This window comes from Microcebus murinus, chromosome 9, assembly GCF_040939455.1.
Source record: "Microcebus murinus isolate Inina chromosome 9, M.murinus_Inina_mat1.0, whole genome shotgun sequence".
Lineage (NCBI taxonomy): Eukaryota > Metazoa > Chordata > Mammalia > Primates > Cheirogaleidae > Microcebus > Microcebus murinus.
Genome location: NC_134112.1, coordinates 69,362,501 through 69,382,500, shown reverse-complemented (window position 1 = coordinate 69,382,500; position 20,000 = coordinate 69,362,501). Strand labels below are relative to the sequence as shown.

Here is a 20,000-nt window from a genome sequence, read left to right as displayed (position 1 = left end):
ATATTTCTAAATAGATATTGAGTAACTGTTAAGATATATACATAGATATCTAGCACTGTTGCCCCTGAGTAAATTAACATTATTTTGGACATCCTATAATTTTAGCTAAAGATTTGACCTCTTGCATTGTAGTGTGTTTTAATACTCTTGCTCTGAGAAGACCCAGGTGGCCCCCCTACTCTGTTTCCTAATCCTCTGCTCTTCTTCTACCACCTCCTCAGCTAAAGCACTATAATATTGTGTGTATCTGGTTCATCTGGGTTACTGGGTTGGATTTTATTAGAATAAAGTACCTTGTGATAAAGTCTCAAGTTCTTAATAAAGAAGAATAACAAGTAGGGTGTATCATTCAAAAACAAACACACAGAGAAAAAAACTTTTACAGGATCATTATAAAGGTACTTTTCATTGCATTCTCAGAAAATTTTAATACACAAAATCTTTATTTTATTATGTCACTGCTCTGCATAAGAATATGTCTGAACTGAGACACAGGGGCTGAAACAGGATTAAGCCAAGACCCTTCAACCATTCTCAAAAACCTATGATCTGGCCTCAACCTACCTATGTACAACAGTATTTCCGAATAACTTCTATTCCAGACTCAAAACATCATCTTAGAAACATTGTGCTCAGTCCCTACTCCAAGTCATTCTTCACGCTGACTCAGTCTGTGCTTTCCCTATCAAATCTCCATGTGTATACATAACCTGGAAGTCCCTTCTACCTTGTTCTACCTCTTCACATCCTGTCTACCATACAAGGACAAACTCATATCATGTATACTCCCTAAAGGTTTTGTTTGACCTGTCCAACTTGCACTGATTTTCTACTGTAACCCTCCAAAACACTTTTGTTGATAATTCTGATGCTCAAAACTACAAAATCTTTGAATCCTAAAACTGTATCAACATAAAGATATTCTTATTTAATGTTCCCATTTTTCATATCAGAAAATAAGTGACTTTCCAAGTGTTTCAGTAGAGGCACAGCCAGGATTAATACACACACTGGCCTCTAGAATGTTTCTTGGAAGCTTGTTATTTCTGCCATCTCATGTTGTCTTAATCACATACAATGTCACTTAACTCTTTCTAGTGGTAGTTGTACCTTGTCTTGCCAATTGGACTGTGAACTTCACAGATTAGGAAAACTTACACATAGCAAACACCCAGTAAACACATGCTGATTGAATAAATTAGGTGCCATTAAGTTTCATTTGCACTAATTCTAAAAGGGAAAATTTCTCTTTGGAATTTAATATTCTTGGAATTCTTTTCATTCAGAATTAGTGAAAAAGATATCGGAGCTAGGAAAGATGTAAATAAAAATTTCCCTAATGGCTACCATGTTAGGCTCTCAATTTACTATAATAAACCAAACCAAAGTCAATAATTACTAATGTTCATTTTTTAAAAGATCTAATTGTCACCAATACAATGTCAGAGAAAGAAATAAAAAGTAGAAAGAGAAGTTTGAGCATCCCAGAGAATAAAACTGCTTGAAAATGATAGCACCTATTGGTAGAATCCTTTAAAAAAATAAAATTTCTATTATAATTATCTCTATTTTTATTAGGTTTCTTATTTTTGGAACTCAAAGTGCTCCATGTTTTCACTTGTCATGTTGTATGCCAATTCAAAAGAAATGGTACACAATGAAACCACATGCCTTTTGTGGGTTGCAAGATGAATAGGAAATTAGTCTCTTCTTATGGCCATTAGCAATATCTTTCTCTTCTTGTCCCCATTACAGGATATGAGAGCCATTTAATTTATTTCTGAAAGAAAAAGTGGATATCTCTGTAGTGTTCATTTTCCCAAATTCTTCGAGGTGCTATGTGTTATATACCATCATAGGATAATTAGGTTTTCTTCCTGGAAAAAATGCTTCCTTCCACCATAGAAACATTCCTAACAATTCAAATAAAATAAAAGAATCCCTTTAAAGAAACTCCCTCTTTCTTCTGTGCTCACCATTTCTTTATTATGGATCCTCTCCTCAGGTGGAATTATCTAAAGGTTTTTAATTATAAAGGTGTAATTTAGCACAATAAATTTTATGTACTTAGTATTTTGATTAACTTGTAAGTATGGCATAAAGTAATACTGAATAGTTTAGGCACCTCATTTATAATCTTTAGTCATGCAGCAGTGGTTAAGTGGTTAAGAATATAGTGGGCTTTGAGGATAAAATGCTCAGGTTTGAAGTCTGCCTCTTTTACTTCCTAGCTACGTGACCTTGAGGGAGCTACTTAACCTCTCTCTACCTCTGTTTCCTTACCCATAGTGCAGGGACAAAAAGTGCCTACCTAATACATTTGTTATGAGGATTAAATTATTTCATATATATGGAAAACACCTGAAACAGTGCCTGGGTCATAAGTGACTAATAAACATTAGATACAGTTATGATACAATTATAACCTTATATATTTTTTGAAGAAGAAGATATGATATAAATAAATTTTAAACATTGTATGAGCTTAATTAGCTCTAAAAATACTTTACTCCCACTACCCAAAGTGGGATTTTTATTACTGTATCAGGAAAGTCACAAAATGAAAACATTATTTACCTCACATACCAAATGACAGGCATTAGTGTTATTAATGATGATCTATATTTCCTTAAAAGTATATTTAAAGTAATAAAAGAACAAAATAACATAACATATTGCTATAATTATTTCAAAAACTTATTTACCAACACATTTTGGATCACTAAAATACTCAGCCAAAAGCCCAGGTTATGTCTCAGGTTACATTTAGATCAACACAGGAAACTAAATTTCGAAGTAGAAGGGCCACCACTGAAATGCTTTGTACAAAGAACTCCTACATTTATTCTCTTCAGTCATTCATCACAGGCCTCATCATTAGCTTGTCATTAAAATCATTAACATACATGCATTGAATGGGCCATGCCCACATCACATTTGCTATTTATGTTGGAGCTTATGAATTTCTGATAATATACATTCAGTTAGAGAAATCTCAAATAGCTTTTAAATGACTAAACAATAAAAATTTTTCAGAGATGTAACTATATATATATGTGTGTGTGTGTGTGTATGTGTGTTAGAAAACAATTTTTTCTGCCAGAAATTCCTTTATACTGTGGATTGAGTAAAGTCCTCTGTATCTGTAATGATGTAGACAGCATCAATCTCACTTTGACGGGAAAATTCAATAACATATTACCATTATCTCCTATTGCCAATCATTAACTTAACAAAAATTTATTGAGTATCTCCACTATTTAAGGCATTGTAAGGCTTTTAACATGTATCAAAGAATGTGTACTCTAGCATGAGAGGAGTATATACTCAAAAACTACAAGATTGCCAATTCTAAGGGTCCTAAGTAGCAATTAAGTGATACAGAAAGAGTTAACAGCTGAGAATGATTATTTGCCACTAAGAAGATTTCCAATGTTCTAACAGCATTAAAATAACATATGTATTCCCAATGGAATTCATTAAAGACAGTAAAGTCAGAGCAAGTTCAGATGAACATAAGAGAGAAATTCTTGACTATCCTGGTGATAAAACCCTTTCTGGATTCAAAATCTAATTCTAGATGGTTCAGACATTCATGATGTCATTTTTCTCCAACTGATTTGAAATTTGTTTACTACTTTTTTCAGCTTCAGAATTTGAGGTTGTTTTTTTTTTTTTTTTTTTTGAACAGATTAAACTTCAGTCCTTGCTAAAGCCCTTAATACTAAACAAAGTGGAAACTACTTTAAACAAATAGAATTAGTTGTTCCCAGGAATAAACCAGACGAAAACATTTGAAACATCAAGGACTTAGTTTTTTAAAAACTCAGGAATGAAAAGGAGGAAAAAATACAAATTCTGTCCATGAAATAGAAGACTTCTAATTCAACTATTTTTTTTTTTTGTCCACTACCTATTATTTACTACAGAATATCACTGCTTTATGTTTCTTGCTTAAGAAGGCATAGCTATCTCCTAATTTGATAAGAACAGCACTGGGGAGAATTAGAAAGATATTTGGAACTTCTTTTATAATTAAAGAAACAGAACTATTTAATGATGGAGAGATAGAAAGTCTGTTATTATTCCCTGAGGGAGCTGCAAAGTCAATAACTAAAATTGAAGTAGTTTTAGGAGAATAAAAGTTACTTCTTTTTAGAAGTGGGAAAAAAATTCCAGCCAATAGACACTGCATATAAACCATTGGTCTAGGGGCTGATAGTGACAAGGGTTCCTTTTCTCATGGAGTTTTCAGTCTAATAGAGGAAGTAAGACATATACACAAATAACTTTGATACAAGGCAGAATGTGATCAATGCCATAGTAGATGAAGTGTTATGAAAGGGGAAAAAATTCTGACAATGTGATCCGTGAGTGCTCTATGAAAGAAGGAGGTATCGCTTCAGGTAGGCTTTGACATATGTGAAAACTTTCATTATACAGAGATGAGAGAAAGGATATTCTGAGTGAAAATGGGGAAAATGGAGAATATTTGACATGTTATGGGAATCCTGAGAGTACACTGAGGCCATGAGGGAAGGAGGGGTGGTAATAAAAAACAATGTTAGAAAAGTAGAATAAGGTCAGATGATGAAGGGCCTTGAGTTTCATTTTACAAAGTTGAAATTTAATCTTTACCAGCTGAAGGGCTGTTGATAGTTTTGGGGCAGAAGAATGAAAAGATAGAAGAGTTTTAGGAAGGTTAATTTGCAAAGTGTAGACTGAGTGTAGGACAGTGGAGGTAGGGTTACCAGTCAGGAGATCACTAAAACAATGTAATAAGGAAATGATTCTTAGAACTAAGGTAGAAGGACAGAAATGGTGGAAAGAAATGAAGAATTTAGGGTATGTATAGGTTTTGGAGTAAAATATCTTGTGTATATTACTCTTAAATTTATATATGTGTGAAATACTTCCCTTTATACTCAACCAAGGAGACAGAAGAGCCTAAATCTTTGTCAAAATACTAAAAGTTCAAACATATCTGAACTTTTCATAACTCATGCAATTTTGATGAATTTTTATATTTGTTGTTTTAATTGCTCAAAGAGGAGGGAAAGTGAAAAGATGTTGAAAACGAATTTCACCACAGTTCTCTTTGTGATTAAAATGTTATTAGCAATAGTGGCCACAATAATATTGATACTTGGTATCAAGAAATTTTATTTATTTTTAATTTTTCATCTGTTTTCTTATATCATTTTACAGAAAAAATATATTTGAAAACAATATTTAAAGAAAAGAGCATAAAATGTCACTACTTTCTCAAGTGAAAAAAAAATAATAATCTATTTCCAGAGAAAAGTGGCAAAAAAGGAAAGAGGTAAGCCTTTTTAAAAGTAGGTAACATGCAAACTCTTGAGGGGCTTATAGAGTATCTCCAAATAATTGATGAATTTTTAAAATGCCCCTAACATATCATTAGGTTGGAGATTAACAGACTATAAGACATGGCTTCCAAACCCCTGTCCAATCTCATCCTGTAGGTATTCCTCTCTGGGTAGATTGCTCATGCTGAGGCAAAAAAAAGTTATTATCTATTCTTTGAATGTTTTAGTCATCTTTGCTCATATCCTCATATCTTTCCCATCTATACTGTCTTTTCTCATCTCTGACTAATACTAGGTCAATACATTTAAGACTGCCATTTTTGTAGGCAAAAAACAGTCAAATGTCAACAATTTCATAAAGTTCAACCTAAAAAGTGATTTCATGTTAAGCCTAACACAAAGCTACACTCTCCATGAAGTCTTCCTAATTGCCTTTGTGCATGTGTATGCTTACATCTTTGACTTCACAATTTGTTTACAACTCTCTTTATACTTTCACTTGGTCTGTAACACTATCTATGTATTTATCCCTCAGAGTTTTACCTCTGTAGATACAGATTATATTCCAGTTCCTAGCAGAGTGTGTTGCACAAAATATGTGCTTAATTTATGCTTTTTCAACTTAAATGAATGAAACTCATCTCTAGATTTTTCAACCTTTCAAACCTCTTCTTGAAGGAACTGCAAAGTAGCAGTTGTTTTTATACTCTAGTATTAATTTAATTTATTTTCTCAGTTTTATAGCCACCCTCAGTAATGACATACACCAAAAACATGGAGAACTAGCTACAACGATAGACTGATTCGTTGCCTAAAGAAATGTGCTGCTTCTTTCATTGTGAAATTTATAAGTAGCTAAGGCACCAAAGAAAGGCAAAAAAAATGTTAATGTTTGCCTACACCCTAAAGGAAAGAGTCAAATTATAATGGGAAAGTTTATCGTTTTAGATTGCGGTCAGACAGTATATTCCCTAAAGGAATGTAAATTGTATTCACTTTCTCCTTATTCAAGACTAAGCAAAAGGTCCTATAAACCAGTGGTCCCTAACATTTTTGGCACCAGGGACTGGTTTCATGGAAGACACTTTTTCCACAGACTAGAGAGGGGGAGAGATGATTTCAGGATGATTCAGGTGTATTCCATTTATTGTGCAGTCAAACCCTCTGCTAATGATTATCTGTATTTGCAGCTGCTCTCCAGCACTAGCATCACCTCCTCAGCTCCACCTCAGATCACCAGGCATTGGATTCTCATAAGGAACGTGCAACCTAGATTCCTTTGCATCCCCACTGCACAGTTTACATTAGGGTTCGCGTTCCTATGAGAATCTAATGCGACTGCTGATCTTAGAAGAGGCGGAATATATGCGGTGATGCCCACGTTGGGAAGTGGTTGTATATACAGGCGAAGCTTTGCTGGCTCACCACCTGCTGCTCACCTCCTGCTGTGCAGCCAGGGTTCCTAACAGGCCACCCCCTCATACTGGTCTGCCCCCTGGGGTTAGGGACCGCAGCTATAAACTGTTCCTGTTTTTCTTCAATAAAAAGGTACTATAAATAAAATTTTCTTAAACTGACATGTTCAAAATCTACTTCAGTCAATAGACATTAGATGGTAGAATTACAACAGTGTTTTCTCTTCTTTGCTTATTTAGATATTACCAAATGTGACAATTAAAACATTTACATACTGTCACCATTCATGATTCAGTGGCACAATGTAAATTTGATCAGGCCTTTTTACAAATATAACATTTATCAGTGCCATGAACCTAACAATAAAAATTTTGTCTTAATTTTTTTAATAAATGTCAAAAAATGCTGTGAAGAAAATCTTATGATTGATGGCCCATGTCTACAATATGGGCAATTTCAGGCAGCGTAAGGTTGATTTTACCAAACATTTACAAGTCAATACTAAATGGTCGCCTAGATTAAAATTATTTTTATGTGTTTTACTCATTACAGCCACTTCTTTTACATGTTTTCTTTTTATAATCCTAGATATTTGAGAAAATTTTCAATACATTTAACATAGTATACCTATTAAGAGTAACAAGCATATTTTTATAAAAAAAGATAAATCTTTTTAAAAGTCCCATAAAAATTGTTTTTTAACCTTTTCTCTTGCTCTAGCACACCTTAAGGCTATAACATACTTCTATCAGTAATCGTACATCATTACTATAAAAAAAAAGTTACTCTCCAGATAATACTCAAAAAGCTATCTTCGGAAACAGTGTTAGGGTTCAGATGCTTCAATTTTACTATGGAAACTGATTTTATTTGACCCAGTATGGCAATTTTTATACAGTAAAATGAACTTATACACACAGTACTTTAAGAAACACATTGAATGTACTTAAATATGTGTGGCCTTAAACCATGCATCTATTTTCTACTCAATATAGACTTGCTCAAGTCTTTGATTTTAGAATGTCTTGATTCTTATCTCAACTTACGTGTTGTTTGGATATCTTTAACTTATGTGGAATACATGAATTAACTCTAACAGATAATGTTTACAATCATACAAATTTTCTTTGTCTCTTATTTGCTGTTAGGCCCTAATTGTTGATTAATAACATTTAAAAATATCAGAATAGACTGAGTATTGCTACAGTCATATGCTCTCCATTGATCTGCAAATGTTTTGACTATTTCACAAAATAGAATCAACAATTTTCTAGATAAAAGAAAATGCCAGGACAAGATAAGGTTTCCTTTTAACCATCTACAATCTTTATTTAGTACTTTGCAAAGGGCTGTTGAATGAATAATGATAAATATTAGTATCTAACCGTTTAAAATAATAAAAGCATATGATTAGCATTTTAACTATTAATTTCATATGTGTTTGAATCAATTTTCCTTCAATTAGTTCCACTTTGCAAATGGCAAAACCCTCATGCTTACTATATAAATATTGGGGTTTTGAAGATATGAAATGAATTCTGTGAAAAAGGGGATTCAAAAATTAGAGTGAACAATGACTCCCCATTCCATATATACCTTGTATAGTTGGCTTTATCCATGATATAAGTAGAAAATACCCCACTAAATTTCCCATAGCTTTTCTTCCTAGCTAAAGATAAACAGCCAAATAAGTTTTAATTTTCATCTTAAAGCCAGAATACAACTTTAATACTAATATATTTAACAAATCTTATTATCCCTTATTTTATTTTCTAAAAAATACAGCCATTTAGCATTTGATTGCAAAGGAATATTATTTTCAGATAATTGTAACAGAAGTTTTCTTTCTAAGACATATTTCCATTCTTAATAATGCAGTTTATAATTCTATCTTATGTCTCCATATATCCTACCCCAAGGTGGAACTCCAAAGTCCCATTTAAAGTCAATACCAGTTCTAAAAAATATAACAAAAAAGTGGGTTAAGGTTAATGAAACACAATTTTATAAATTACATGTATATATATGTATATCAAAATTTCTCAACATGCTGTTCAAATTTTAAAATCTTTATGGCCATTTTTGTTTGTTTGCTTGTTCTATCAATTACTGAAAGAGGTATATTAAAAGTCTCTCATATGACTAACAATTTATTTCTCCTTTTAGTTCTGTTGTTTTTTGCTTTATACATTCTGAGATTATATTATTAAATGCTTACAAATTTATGAGTTAAAAAAATTTCTCTAAGATTTCCTGCCCTTATCTTCAACATTATATTGAAATTTATGCAACATTGTTTAAAGAAACTAGATTTTACATGATTTAAAGGCTAATTCCCAAATGATTTCAGATAGTTTTGCTGTAGTGCTGATTTAAAAAAAAAACAAAAACAAAATTCCTTAAGATTTACCAGTCTCTTTGAATTTACAAAAGTGATAGATGTGACCAAAACAGTTGTAATAAAATGAAAATATGGATGTAATTACTTTTATCATTGATGAGTACAAATATATTGTACCCAATCTCAGAATCGAATTAGTTGCCCATTGATGTACAACTGTTACCATTCCATGTTGTGTCTCATAAATGAAAACTTTCAATATACACACAGCTCTAGATCTAATGACCTTTATATTTCAAATCTGTTGGCCAGAGAAATAAAGGAAAAGTCTAAATTACATCTTGACATTTGGCTATTAAGTTGGCATTGCTGCTGCTCTAATTCTCCTTTGAAGTATTAATCCCCAAGTTGTGGGTTTTGTCTTATTTCTTGGACAAAGATTCAGTTAGAAATGGGATGGGTGACATGAGTGAATGGGGTCTATGTCTCAGTTTCTCTCTAATCACCTGTTAGATAACTTGGGTTCTGGTTCCTTGAAGATCTTGACCTTGAAGTGTTATTTTGTTGGGCCCTAAGTCTGTGGCTAGCACTCTTGAATGTGGCTCACCCATTTTTCTGCTCTATTTCCCATTATCAAACTGCTCTGATGGGATGTTCCCCGTCCACTGCTGGCTCTTGGTGAAGCTTTCTCTTAGGATATCTTTACAGAAACTGTTTCCTACCTGGATTGCATATGTTCTGTGCTGAAATTATTCCTTTGTTCAAATTAAGTTATAGACCTTAAGCACCAGTTTTCTTCTGAACTATGCTTAGTTATCTCTGTGAGTTCTATAAATAAGAATGGAATAGGGAGTAAAATATATGTACCTTTTATTCTAATGTAGTACATTATGTCCTTCTCTGATTTTCTAATTAACAAAAGGGACTTTAGATTTAATGTTGCAAATACTATCAACAGTAAGATAACAGTGTGTGACCAATAACTACTTTTCTTCCTGCCTTTTAAGTACCGTGCTGATGTTACTCCATTTTGTTTTCAAAATAAAGATAATGTTGAGCAAATTAAAGAATGTTCATTTCTACTAGTTATATTACACTATTTGATCATCTTTTGCTTATATAAATTACACAAATTATTGAATTCTATCCTAATGATAGAAACTGCTTTGGAATATAGTAACCCTATATTTTAAACTGTGTTTGTTGGTGTTGAAATATTCAGGTAAAATGTGGTAGTTATATGGTAAATTTTAACATATATTAAAACAACTTAGAATGCCGTGGCATCAGCCTAGCTCACAGCAACCTTAAACTCCTGGGCTAAAGTGATCCTTCTGCCTCAGCCTCCCGAGTAGCTGGGACTACAGGCATGCACCATCATGCCCGGCTAATGTTTCTATATATTTTTTGTTGTCCAATTAATTTCTTTCTATTTTTAGTAGAGGTGGTGTCTCACTCTTCCTCAGGCTGGTTGCGAACTCCTGACCTTGAGCGATCCTCCCTCCTTGGCCTCTTAGCGCTAGAATTACAGGCGTGAGCCACCGGGCCTGGACTGATACAACTTCTTACCATATAAATTACCTTCACATGAAGTAATATTCTGAAATGATAGTTGACTTTATGAAATAAATATCTTTACTAATAAAATGCCTATAGTTACCGAATATACATCCACTTCTCAACCTCCGTCAAAAGCTGAAATTAAAATACCATAAGAGTATGTAAAAGCTTTAATTTTTTTCCCTTGGTACTAAAAGTAGAAAAAAATTAGACTGAAGCAATATTCATTCTTTAACAATTCAATGACTTTTGACCCTTAGAAAAAAAAATTAAGGCTTAAATAGTGTTAGTGCAAATAAAGATGTATCCTCTAATAAAGTTATGTTCTTTAGATATAAAACAGAAGCAGTAAGCTACAAAACTGTCAGCTAAAAGTTTTCTGACACGCTTAGCCTAAATTGTGGGAATTCACACCACGGATGTCAGATATCATCTGTATAGTTCTATAAAAATCCTTCAAAACCCTATAGGAACCCACAAATTTCCACAATTGGCACGGTGGGGATACAACACTTTTTAGCTGAAGGCACTGTATCTCTAGGAGGATCTTTTTATTAAGAGGAACTGGAATGAGTTGTAAGTGCCACACATGGGGCCTGGAATAATGTAAAAAAGAACAGCAGCTACTGATCCACACTTGTAGCACTTAAAAAAAAAAAAAGATGAGATGATAAAGAGCTGGCATAATCATAAGTTCTGTACAATCACTTTGGAAAGAGATCTCAAAGCTAACTAGCAAAGTTAATGAAAAAGTTTAGAGATTAAATAAAAATGGAATTAAATCAGAACAAAATTATAAGAGGCCCAGAAATGTTAGGGAAAAAAAAAAATCAAAGGTGACTGAGAAATTGTTATTTAGAAAATCTGTGAAAACGTATGTGAGACCAAAAAAATGCTTTTATGTTTAGAGTTTCATAATGCAACATAATGATCCAAAACATCAGCAAAAATAGTGCAGGCTTAACAGGAATGAAAACAATGAGGGAGAACATTTCACTTGCTCAAGTTGTCAGTCACTTTCAACTGCTTTGCTCTGAAATACAGAGCCACTCCAATTTCAAATGCTTTTGTCCACAGAGAGATCTAAGATCTGTAGGGATTTTATATAAAATATCACCAACCAAAGGTGTAGGATCTGCAAATTCTACATGTGCCTACAAATAGCAATTTAAATTTTAGGGCAGCCAAAGAGAATAGAAGGAAGAAAGGTAATATTATATATGTGAATATTTTTATTATGTTTTATGACAATTCACAGTTTAGACTTTCAATACTGTTTAAAAAGTAGGGGTCTAGAAGTCTGTTTTAGCTGTCTGTGGAGACAAAATACTATTGACAGGAGAGGCTGAAGTGTAACATTGGAATGATTTAACAACTGAGGTTCTGAAGAAGCAGAGGATATTGTGAAGATGACTGGGATATGTGATATATAAAAAGTTTTGGGGCACATAGAATATGGATTTGGCATGTTAATAAAAAAATGTAATCTCTATTGCAATCCTGAAATAATACTACATTACTCCTTTTAAATGATATCTCAGTCTTTTATTTCCTTACTCTAATGTTTTGGCTTCGTAATGGCACAACAAATTTATTTTCAAATCTTATATCCAATATATTAACATTCTATATAAAAGATGGTTACCTCTCAGGCTTCAAATATTTGCTTTAATAAGAAGGAGAAAATAATAATCATCTGCAACTAGTATAGAATATTTAGCAAGTAGAACTTTGAAATGACATAGAGGCTAAAAGGATTCAGGAATGGCATATAAGAAATGATCTGAAAACTCAACAGTAGGAGACTCTAATAATCAGAAAGAAGAACGACATGACAATGGGAGGCTTTGTGCATAAAGCCCTCAATACAAAACCAGCACGGGAAGAACACTGATTTTGATCTCTAGAAACAAAATTTGAAAATATGAAAATTGGAATCTCATTTAACATTTTATAAGAGGAAGAAAATGGCAAATCTGAGCAACTTATTTCGAGTCAGGAGAAATAATTGTTTAATAATGAAGAAACAACTGAGTTGAACTAAACATGGTGGGCACATCATTAAATTCCTCTTTTTGCCTTAGGTTGGGAAGACGATAGGAAATAGATTGATTCTATCAGGATGAGTTCACCTTCCAGGTCTAGCCCAAATGTTTTCTTCTCTGTTTTGTTCATGTAAGTCTAATATATGGAAGAAGAAAGTAAGTTTAAATTATTTCTGCTTAAGCACAACATCAATCCTAATATTTTAAGTAGTTTTTTTAGAGGTAAATGTCTGTATAAAACAGGAAGCTAAAGTAATTTTTATCCATATTCTATCGAACTCTGGAAAGCCAAATAATAAGGGAATATTGTTATTAAGGTACATGAGGGAAGAATACTATAAATGATAATGATACTCAGCTTGGACACTTAAAGGAAATATACTTTACATTTCCTACTATGGATAGTTCTACAACTCTTTGAATAGAAATCAATAATAACAATTTAAAAAAAAATCAAATATTTGCTTTGAATCAACAAATAGTTGACTGAAAAGAGTCAATGTTTCAAAAATTATTGTGTAGAATCTATAAAATTTCACCTGACTTTAAACCTTTCCTACCTTTTGCTACAATACTATTGCACATTCATCTGTTTTATATTGCATGAATTTCAATCTTTATTTTTCATTTTGCTTTCAACAAGAGAGATAAAATTTAACAAACTCTGGGAGGATAATCACAAATGAGGTGAGGGGGACTGCCACTTTCTACTCACATAAATTTGGATGGTTGTAAAATACATATTAATTAAATAATTAAAATTTAAAATAAAATTTAAAAAGTACACTCTACCAATATTTAGAAAAATATCTTAGCTCCCTCATAAAGATAAACATTATATTTTGTTATCTGTTCTTTCTTAAATCTCTTTTGTTCTCCCTTCTTCCAGGTTCTAAGAGAATTGTGGATTTCACTCTTATAAGTATTACCTTGTGAAGTCAAATCATTTCTAATCAATTGTCATGTCCATTTGATTCTTCATAATTAATATTCTACTTCTATTGAATGCTTACTTGATATAGTAGAATGTGTTTGGGGTTTCATGTACCATCATATATGGAAAACAGTCTCTGTCCTTAAGAGACTTGCCATTAAGCTACGGATATCTGCAAAATAAGCACACATGTATGCATGAACACATGTACATGCACGTGTGTGCACACACTCATACATACACACAAAGTGTTAGCTCCAAATAATGGTATAGGGAGCAAGTTCTTTTGAGGTATGGAGCAGAGTGCATGTCCTGACAGCAAAAGGACTTGGGAAACCCTCCAGGAAAAATAGGACTAGTCCTATAAGGAAAAGAGGAATTTAATTAAGTGAAAGCAGAGGAGAAGCTGAAAAAGGAAGAACAGAAAGGCATATATATAGTCTGAGGCAAAATAAATGCACTAGTCTGGCAAAAGCCTTCATTCAGGGTACTGTGAAAGTAAAAATTAGAGTGGAAGGAAAGGGTTAAAATATGGAATATGAGTGATAATTTGGCATTACTTGTTCACAAACAATTTATAAGAAGCACTATACCATATCTATTCTACACTTTCTACTGCTCTAAAACGTCTCTACCAACCTCAGGTACCCATATTCTACCATGTAGAGTTTTACTATCATGGAGTTGAGTAAAAAGATTAAACAAAAAAAAAGTTTCAACGTTTCTCCCTGAATCTAAGAATACTTAGGTTCTTAGATTCCTCAAATAAAATTCAGAATTCTTCATTTTCCCTTTTGAACCTGTCTTTTTGTGTCTTCTATTTCTCTTTGACTTTTAAAGTGGCTATAATTTCCCCTAATTTTCTTCTTTGTTCCCAGCATTCAATCAGTTGCCTTGTTCTGGTTTTTCACAGCACTTCTTGTGAGTATTCCTTGCTCTCTACTCCCAGGTCTGTACTTAAGTCAGACATTACATACCAAGAATTAATCTCTGTTTGCAGTCTCTCCCAATTCCAGAATATCCTACCACTCATGAGTTTCATTAAGTCATAGTTCATTCAGTATACTTTCAGATTACTCTTCCTAAAACAAAGCTCTGACGTGTCAAACTCAAGCTTATAACATTAATAAGCTCCATATCAACTGAAATAAACACCATAGCTTGATATATATTAAAAGTCACTCAACAGTCTGGTCCTACTTCATATATTCTAAATTCTATTTTCCTTTATATATTCTAAATTTCTGTGAAGCCCAGTATTCAATGTTTTCTAGGCACATATCATGAGGTTCCTGATTCTGGGTTGGTAATATTCTATTTGAATTGTTCATTGCTTACTACTTCAGATAACATTTTCTTATCTCAAGAATACTTTATCTCACTAACTCTGAGTAATATGCTCCCTATAATAAATACCTGTGTTATACTGTTTCACTATTATGGATCTGCTTACTTCATGAATTATAAGAGGAGATAAGAGAAAAAGAAAAACTGTCAAGGAAAATAACCACAAATTATAGAGTGCCTTAAAAAAAGTATTAACATGCAAAATACAGAAAAAAGATTTTATATTGTTTATAGTCTCATTTATACTGACAATGAGGTATTACAAGAGGTAGTAAAAATCAGTACCTACATATGCAACACTATGAGAGACACAAGGAGCAATTATTATGTTCCAGGCACTCATTTTATTTGTAAGAATCTTATGATATTACTTACCTCATTTTTAGCTGAGAAAACTGAAGAAATAACTGCTAACTGCCCAATCCCATTTGGCTATTAAGTGCTGAATCAGGATTTGGAACTCTGACAATCTGGCACCAGAGCCCATATACTGATACCATTAGGCCGTCCTATCTCTTGTTTACAGTTGCATCAGCATAAAAACTCCTCTCCAAAACAAGTACCATGATTTCATTTCAGGATGCATAGGTGTGCTACTTAAATGTCTTATAAAAATCCTTTCACTTTTGTTTAATTTCCAAAGTACTTTGAAATACATTCAATTATATGCAAGTAAATTTTGATTGAGAGAATTAGATTAATATTCCTTTTGCCTCATAAAATATACAAAATGGCTTAAGATTATTTAAGTACAAGCATCTTAAGACTCTATAAAGGTAAAGATACAGAATCCTGAAGTGACATTCCATCAATATTTGACATCTAATAAACAAAAAGTTAATGATAGCAGCAGAAACAGATACAAGAATGATTATTGACTCAATAAGCAAGATAATTAAACAACTGATTATAATTTATATATTTTAGAAAAAGAAAAAATTTGGGTTCCCTCTAGTTTTTATATTTTCTGAAATCTGTTTCCAACAAGCTGAGGAAAGCTTTCCTTTTATCTATTGAAAATAAATGTCGGCCTTGGTCACATGCTAATTCATATAAGCATAATATGTGTACTATATTAAATATGAACATTTTAATTTTATAAACTCATAGCAGCAGCACATCAGATATTAAATATATAATTTTTAGATATTGTTTTACACATACTATTATTTTTCTGATATATTTCATAGTTAAACTTTAATTAAATTAATAATAAAATGAAAAATCTGAAATAGCAATTGCCAGTTGAAAAATACTATTAACCTAATAATGTCATAATTTAGCCTAATTATTATTTCACATTCTAAAATATATTGTTTAATAAACTATTTTATTAAATCATTAATTTTTATTTTAATATTCTTAGCACTGGACAATGACATTTAAAAAATAATTCTTTACATATCCTCTATACATGGTTTATAACAACCTATATACTGCATTATGAGCACAGGGGGTTGCACCAACCGCTTAAACACTTTTATTTCTCAGAAATAGGTCTTTTTATAAAAAGGGAAAACAGGATCTAACTCTTGTTTGCTCTTTAAAGTTTTATTGTTTTAGCATTTTATACAGGGAGTGAGCATTAGCATACTCAGGAGAACTGCTGAAAGTAAAAGGCCTCAAGCTACCCACTGCATGGCTGATAGGATAAAGCGGGGATATAAAAACTTTTGTCTGATTGCTCACTTTCCTTGTTTTAGAGTACTGCTACTCTCAAGAGCATATATTCATGTTCTTTCTACTTAGAGTTTTATTACTTCTTTTGTATTATTTAATACATCTAAAGACACTTCCAAAAGACAAATTTTTCCAATTCGAAGAAGTAATGGTTTGGAACCTGATAAAACACATTAATGTTCACAGTGTGTTTTCTGCAAAGGTGATAGAGTAAAAGTGCTATAAAGCAATTAGGCATATGATCTTAAAGACATTAATATGTCAAATAGAATAAAATATTTAAAAAGTCAACAAAAATAATATCTTGTGAAAGGTCAAATGAAAATTGGCACATATAAAGGTCTTATTTCTCTTTCAGATCTTTGACCAGATATTTAATGGGAAAATAGAGAAAGAAAATATAAAAATGAAGGAAAGGACTAATCTTACCTCAATAACTTGAAATTAGAAGTATATGATGCCTAACTCTAGGAGGTATGGACATAAGTTACAACTCCTCCTAACAGCTGAATGGTGTATACACTTCATCACTCAGATTCTAATTTTTTCCTTCTGAATTCTAAGTTCTACTAGGGTCAATACTTTTTAGTAAACAAGAAACTGATATGCTTGACACTACTGAATAAGGCCAAGCATTTTTTAAAGTGTCATACACATTTCTGAAATCCACAATACATCAATTTTTAATACTTCTACTCTCTCAGCTCCATTAAAAAGATGGTAGGGGAAAGATTTTAGAGTAATTAATGATATAGTTAGCTGCTAAATATTAATAGGAATCGTAGTCTTGCATAAAATATAACATATAAACCTTGCCAATACAGACGCACCAGTAATTAAAGTTGAATATGTAATTACACTGATTTATCAGATAGGCAAAAAGTTACACTTTACTAGCTTCTATGTAAACTGTGGGTAACAGTTAAACTTTGCATTTTACGGTTTATAAAAATGGGCAATATCTTGACTACAGTTCATAAATGGTTTAGAGACCTATAATAGTAGTAAAAATTACAACAACTTATCCCATCATGAATATTCCTGTTGCACCATACAAACCAAACTGTGATAATGACCCATAAGATGTAGATTCATCTTAGCTGCTGCTTTATGCCCTAGAGAATATTAGTAGTACTAAGAATTTGTAGAGGACTGCTAGGACAATAATTTTAGGGCATTTGAGAAAATCTAAAAGGTGTATTAAAATTAATTTTGATACACTTTTTCATATATGAACATGGTACAGTTTAACTCCAATTAAACTTGCATTTTTAACTTATATAACATTAAAAACTTCAGAAGAATACTAAATTTTAGAAGCATGTGAACACAGGTTCTTCCCTTTAGGGAGTCTGTTAACCACACTTACATGTGCGGCTGAGGTGAGCAGCCTGGACTGCTGTTCCCATTGCTGTCGATGTGATCCAAAGAACCATTGAGGTCTTCGTGGACGGCCTGCAGTAGGCCACTGGATGCATTATTGATCAGTCCAGGGTTGCTTAGCAAAGGTAAACTGCTCTCTGCCAAGGCAGCCTGGTGAAATGAAGAGGGTGTAAAATGACTTTTAAAATGCCCTTTAAAATAATTTTTAAAACATTTATCTTCCCTTAACAGGTTCAAATCATGATACAGATATTTGAGAAGCATTTAAATAAAATGTATGGGGATGGACAAAAACTCCTAATTGGCCACTGTGGCAGAGATGCAAGGAAATTAAGTATGATGTGAAAACATAAACAATAGTTCTCACAGCAAACTTTCTCACTCATGTTTCAACCTTTTGCATAATTAAATGCTTAATTCTCTCATGTAGTTAAAATATTGTAGTTTAATATAAGCAGTTGTTCTGCTTTTTAAAAATGACCAGAACTTAACTCAAAATAAAGAAGTCCTGACATTTGCCTCCTCTGCATAAAAATTATATATTATAATTAAACTTTAAAGTTTTTGCCACAAGCACCATGTTCCCCAACACTATGATGTGAAATCATTTATGACAGCCTGGATAAATATTAATGCATAGCCACATGCATTTGCAAAAGCTTCTATCAATCTAGCATTTGCAGGAAAAACGAGTGTTCCAGATTTTGCCACAGGGTGTCCTTCTTGCTTCTTCACATCAAAAGTAGCTTGAATTAGAACCAGTGCTTTCTACAGTACTAGGTACTACAACTTACTTGGTTGATAAACCAACTATTAAGAACAATTACAATCCTACCTAAATAGAAATCCATGCAAAAACAAACAAACAAAAAACCCAAAACATCCAAAGGTAACAATAATGGAAACGTGCACTTAATGATATTACCTGCAAACTGGCATTCAGAGCTGCTCCATAGCCTAAACTGGTAGGTATATTTTTTACTAAGGTTGGGCTTCTGGAAGAAAAAATATATATAAAAATGATCAAATAAGTCACAATACAAAATATGTGGATATCAATAATCTCAGCTAAAAACATGTTTTTACTTGTTGTCTCACACTACTAATCCACAGTGGATGTAACTAAGGCCACAGAAATGAGGTAAGAGAGTTCAAATATATCATTGTCCACATATTACATATCAACTTGGGCCAGGAATATAAGGAGTGAAACTTTGGACTATGGTGTGCAGGCAAAGTGAGCCATGACCTTGAGGATCTCTAAACCTGTTTCTAGCTATGTGAAGGTTTCATTTCCAAGAAGATCAACATTCATATAAAATTTTAAAAATGTAAATATACAACACAATTACCAATTTGATGCAATCAGGAAATAATTAATGGTTAATTTCAAGAACACCATGAATTAACATAACAAATTACCATAGTTAATTAAATGACAACATAATGGATTAACTATTTCTTGAATGCAGAAATTAGCACATACTTGACTACAGAAATCAAAACTCAAGGGCCAATAGTAGATAAATACATTACAGTCATCTCTTCACATAAGGCAGTAGTGGTTTAGGAGAGAGCTGTAAATGCTACATGGAGTTAATTAGGTACAAAATGTGCTCCATTATATTTCTGACTAAAGTTTGGCAGCCTTGTTCTCCAGAAAAAAATAAAAATTCAAACTTCCCAGCCAGTAATTTTGTTAACTAACATATCTTGATCATCTCAACTGTATTGTATAGAAAACTGTCATGGTTGGGGCAAAAGTAAGGCAGGTCCAAATAACAAAGTTTGTTTAGAAAATAAAGAGTATTTGGGAAAGAAAATAATTATTTTTGTAAAGTCTCCTCATAAATTCTTAATAAAAAGGTACTTCCAGGACAACTAGTATATGAAAATTAGTATTTGTTTTAATATAGTCTTTTGTCTTCTACTAGAGGCTATGGTATAATATAAAAACAAGCAGG

General features: G+C 32.4%; 1 protein-coding gene across 9 annotated transcripts in view; it reads right to left on the bottom strand.

Annotated features, from left to right (window-relative positions):
* The window catches only part of FOXP2 (forkhead box P2), a 536,491-nt gene that overhangs the window by 5,247 nt on the left and 511,244 nt on the right, over window positions 1-20,000 (bottom strand). For all 9 annotated transcript variants that reach the window (XM_076006560.1, XM_076006561.1, XM_076006557.1 and 6 more), the window contains 2 exons: window positions 18,962-19,031; window positions 18,023-18,186 (listed from right to left, as the gene is read on the bottom strand). In XM_076006560.1, the coding sequence (XP_075862675.1) occupies window positions 18,023-18,186; window positions 18,962-19,031 (234 nt within the window). The remainder of the gene's footprint in view (window positions 1-18,022; window positions 18,187-18,961; window positions 19,032-20,000) is intronic.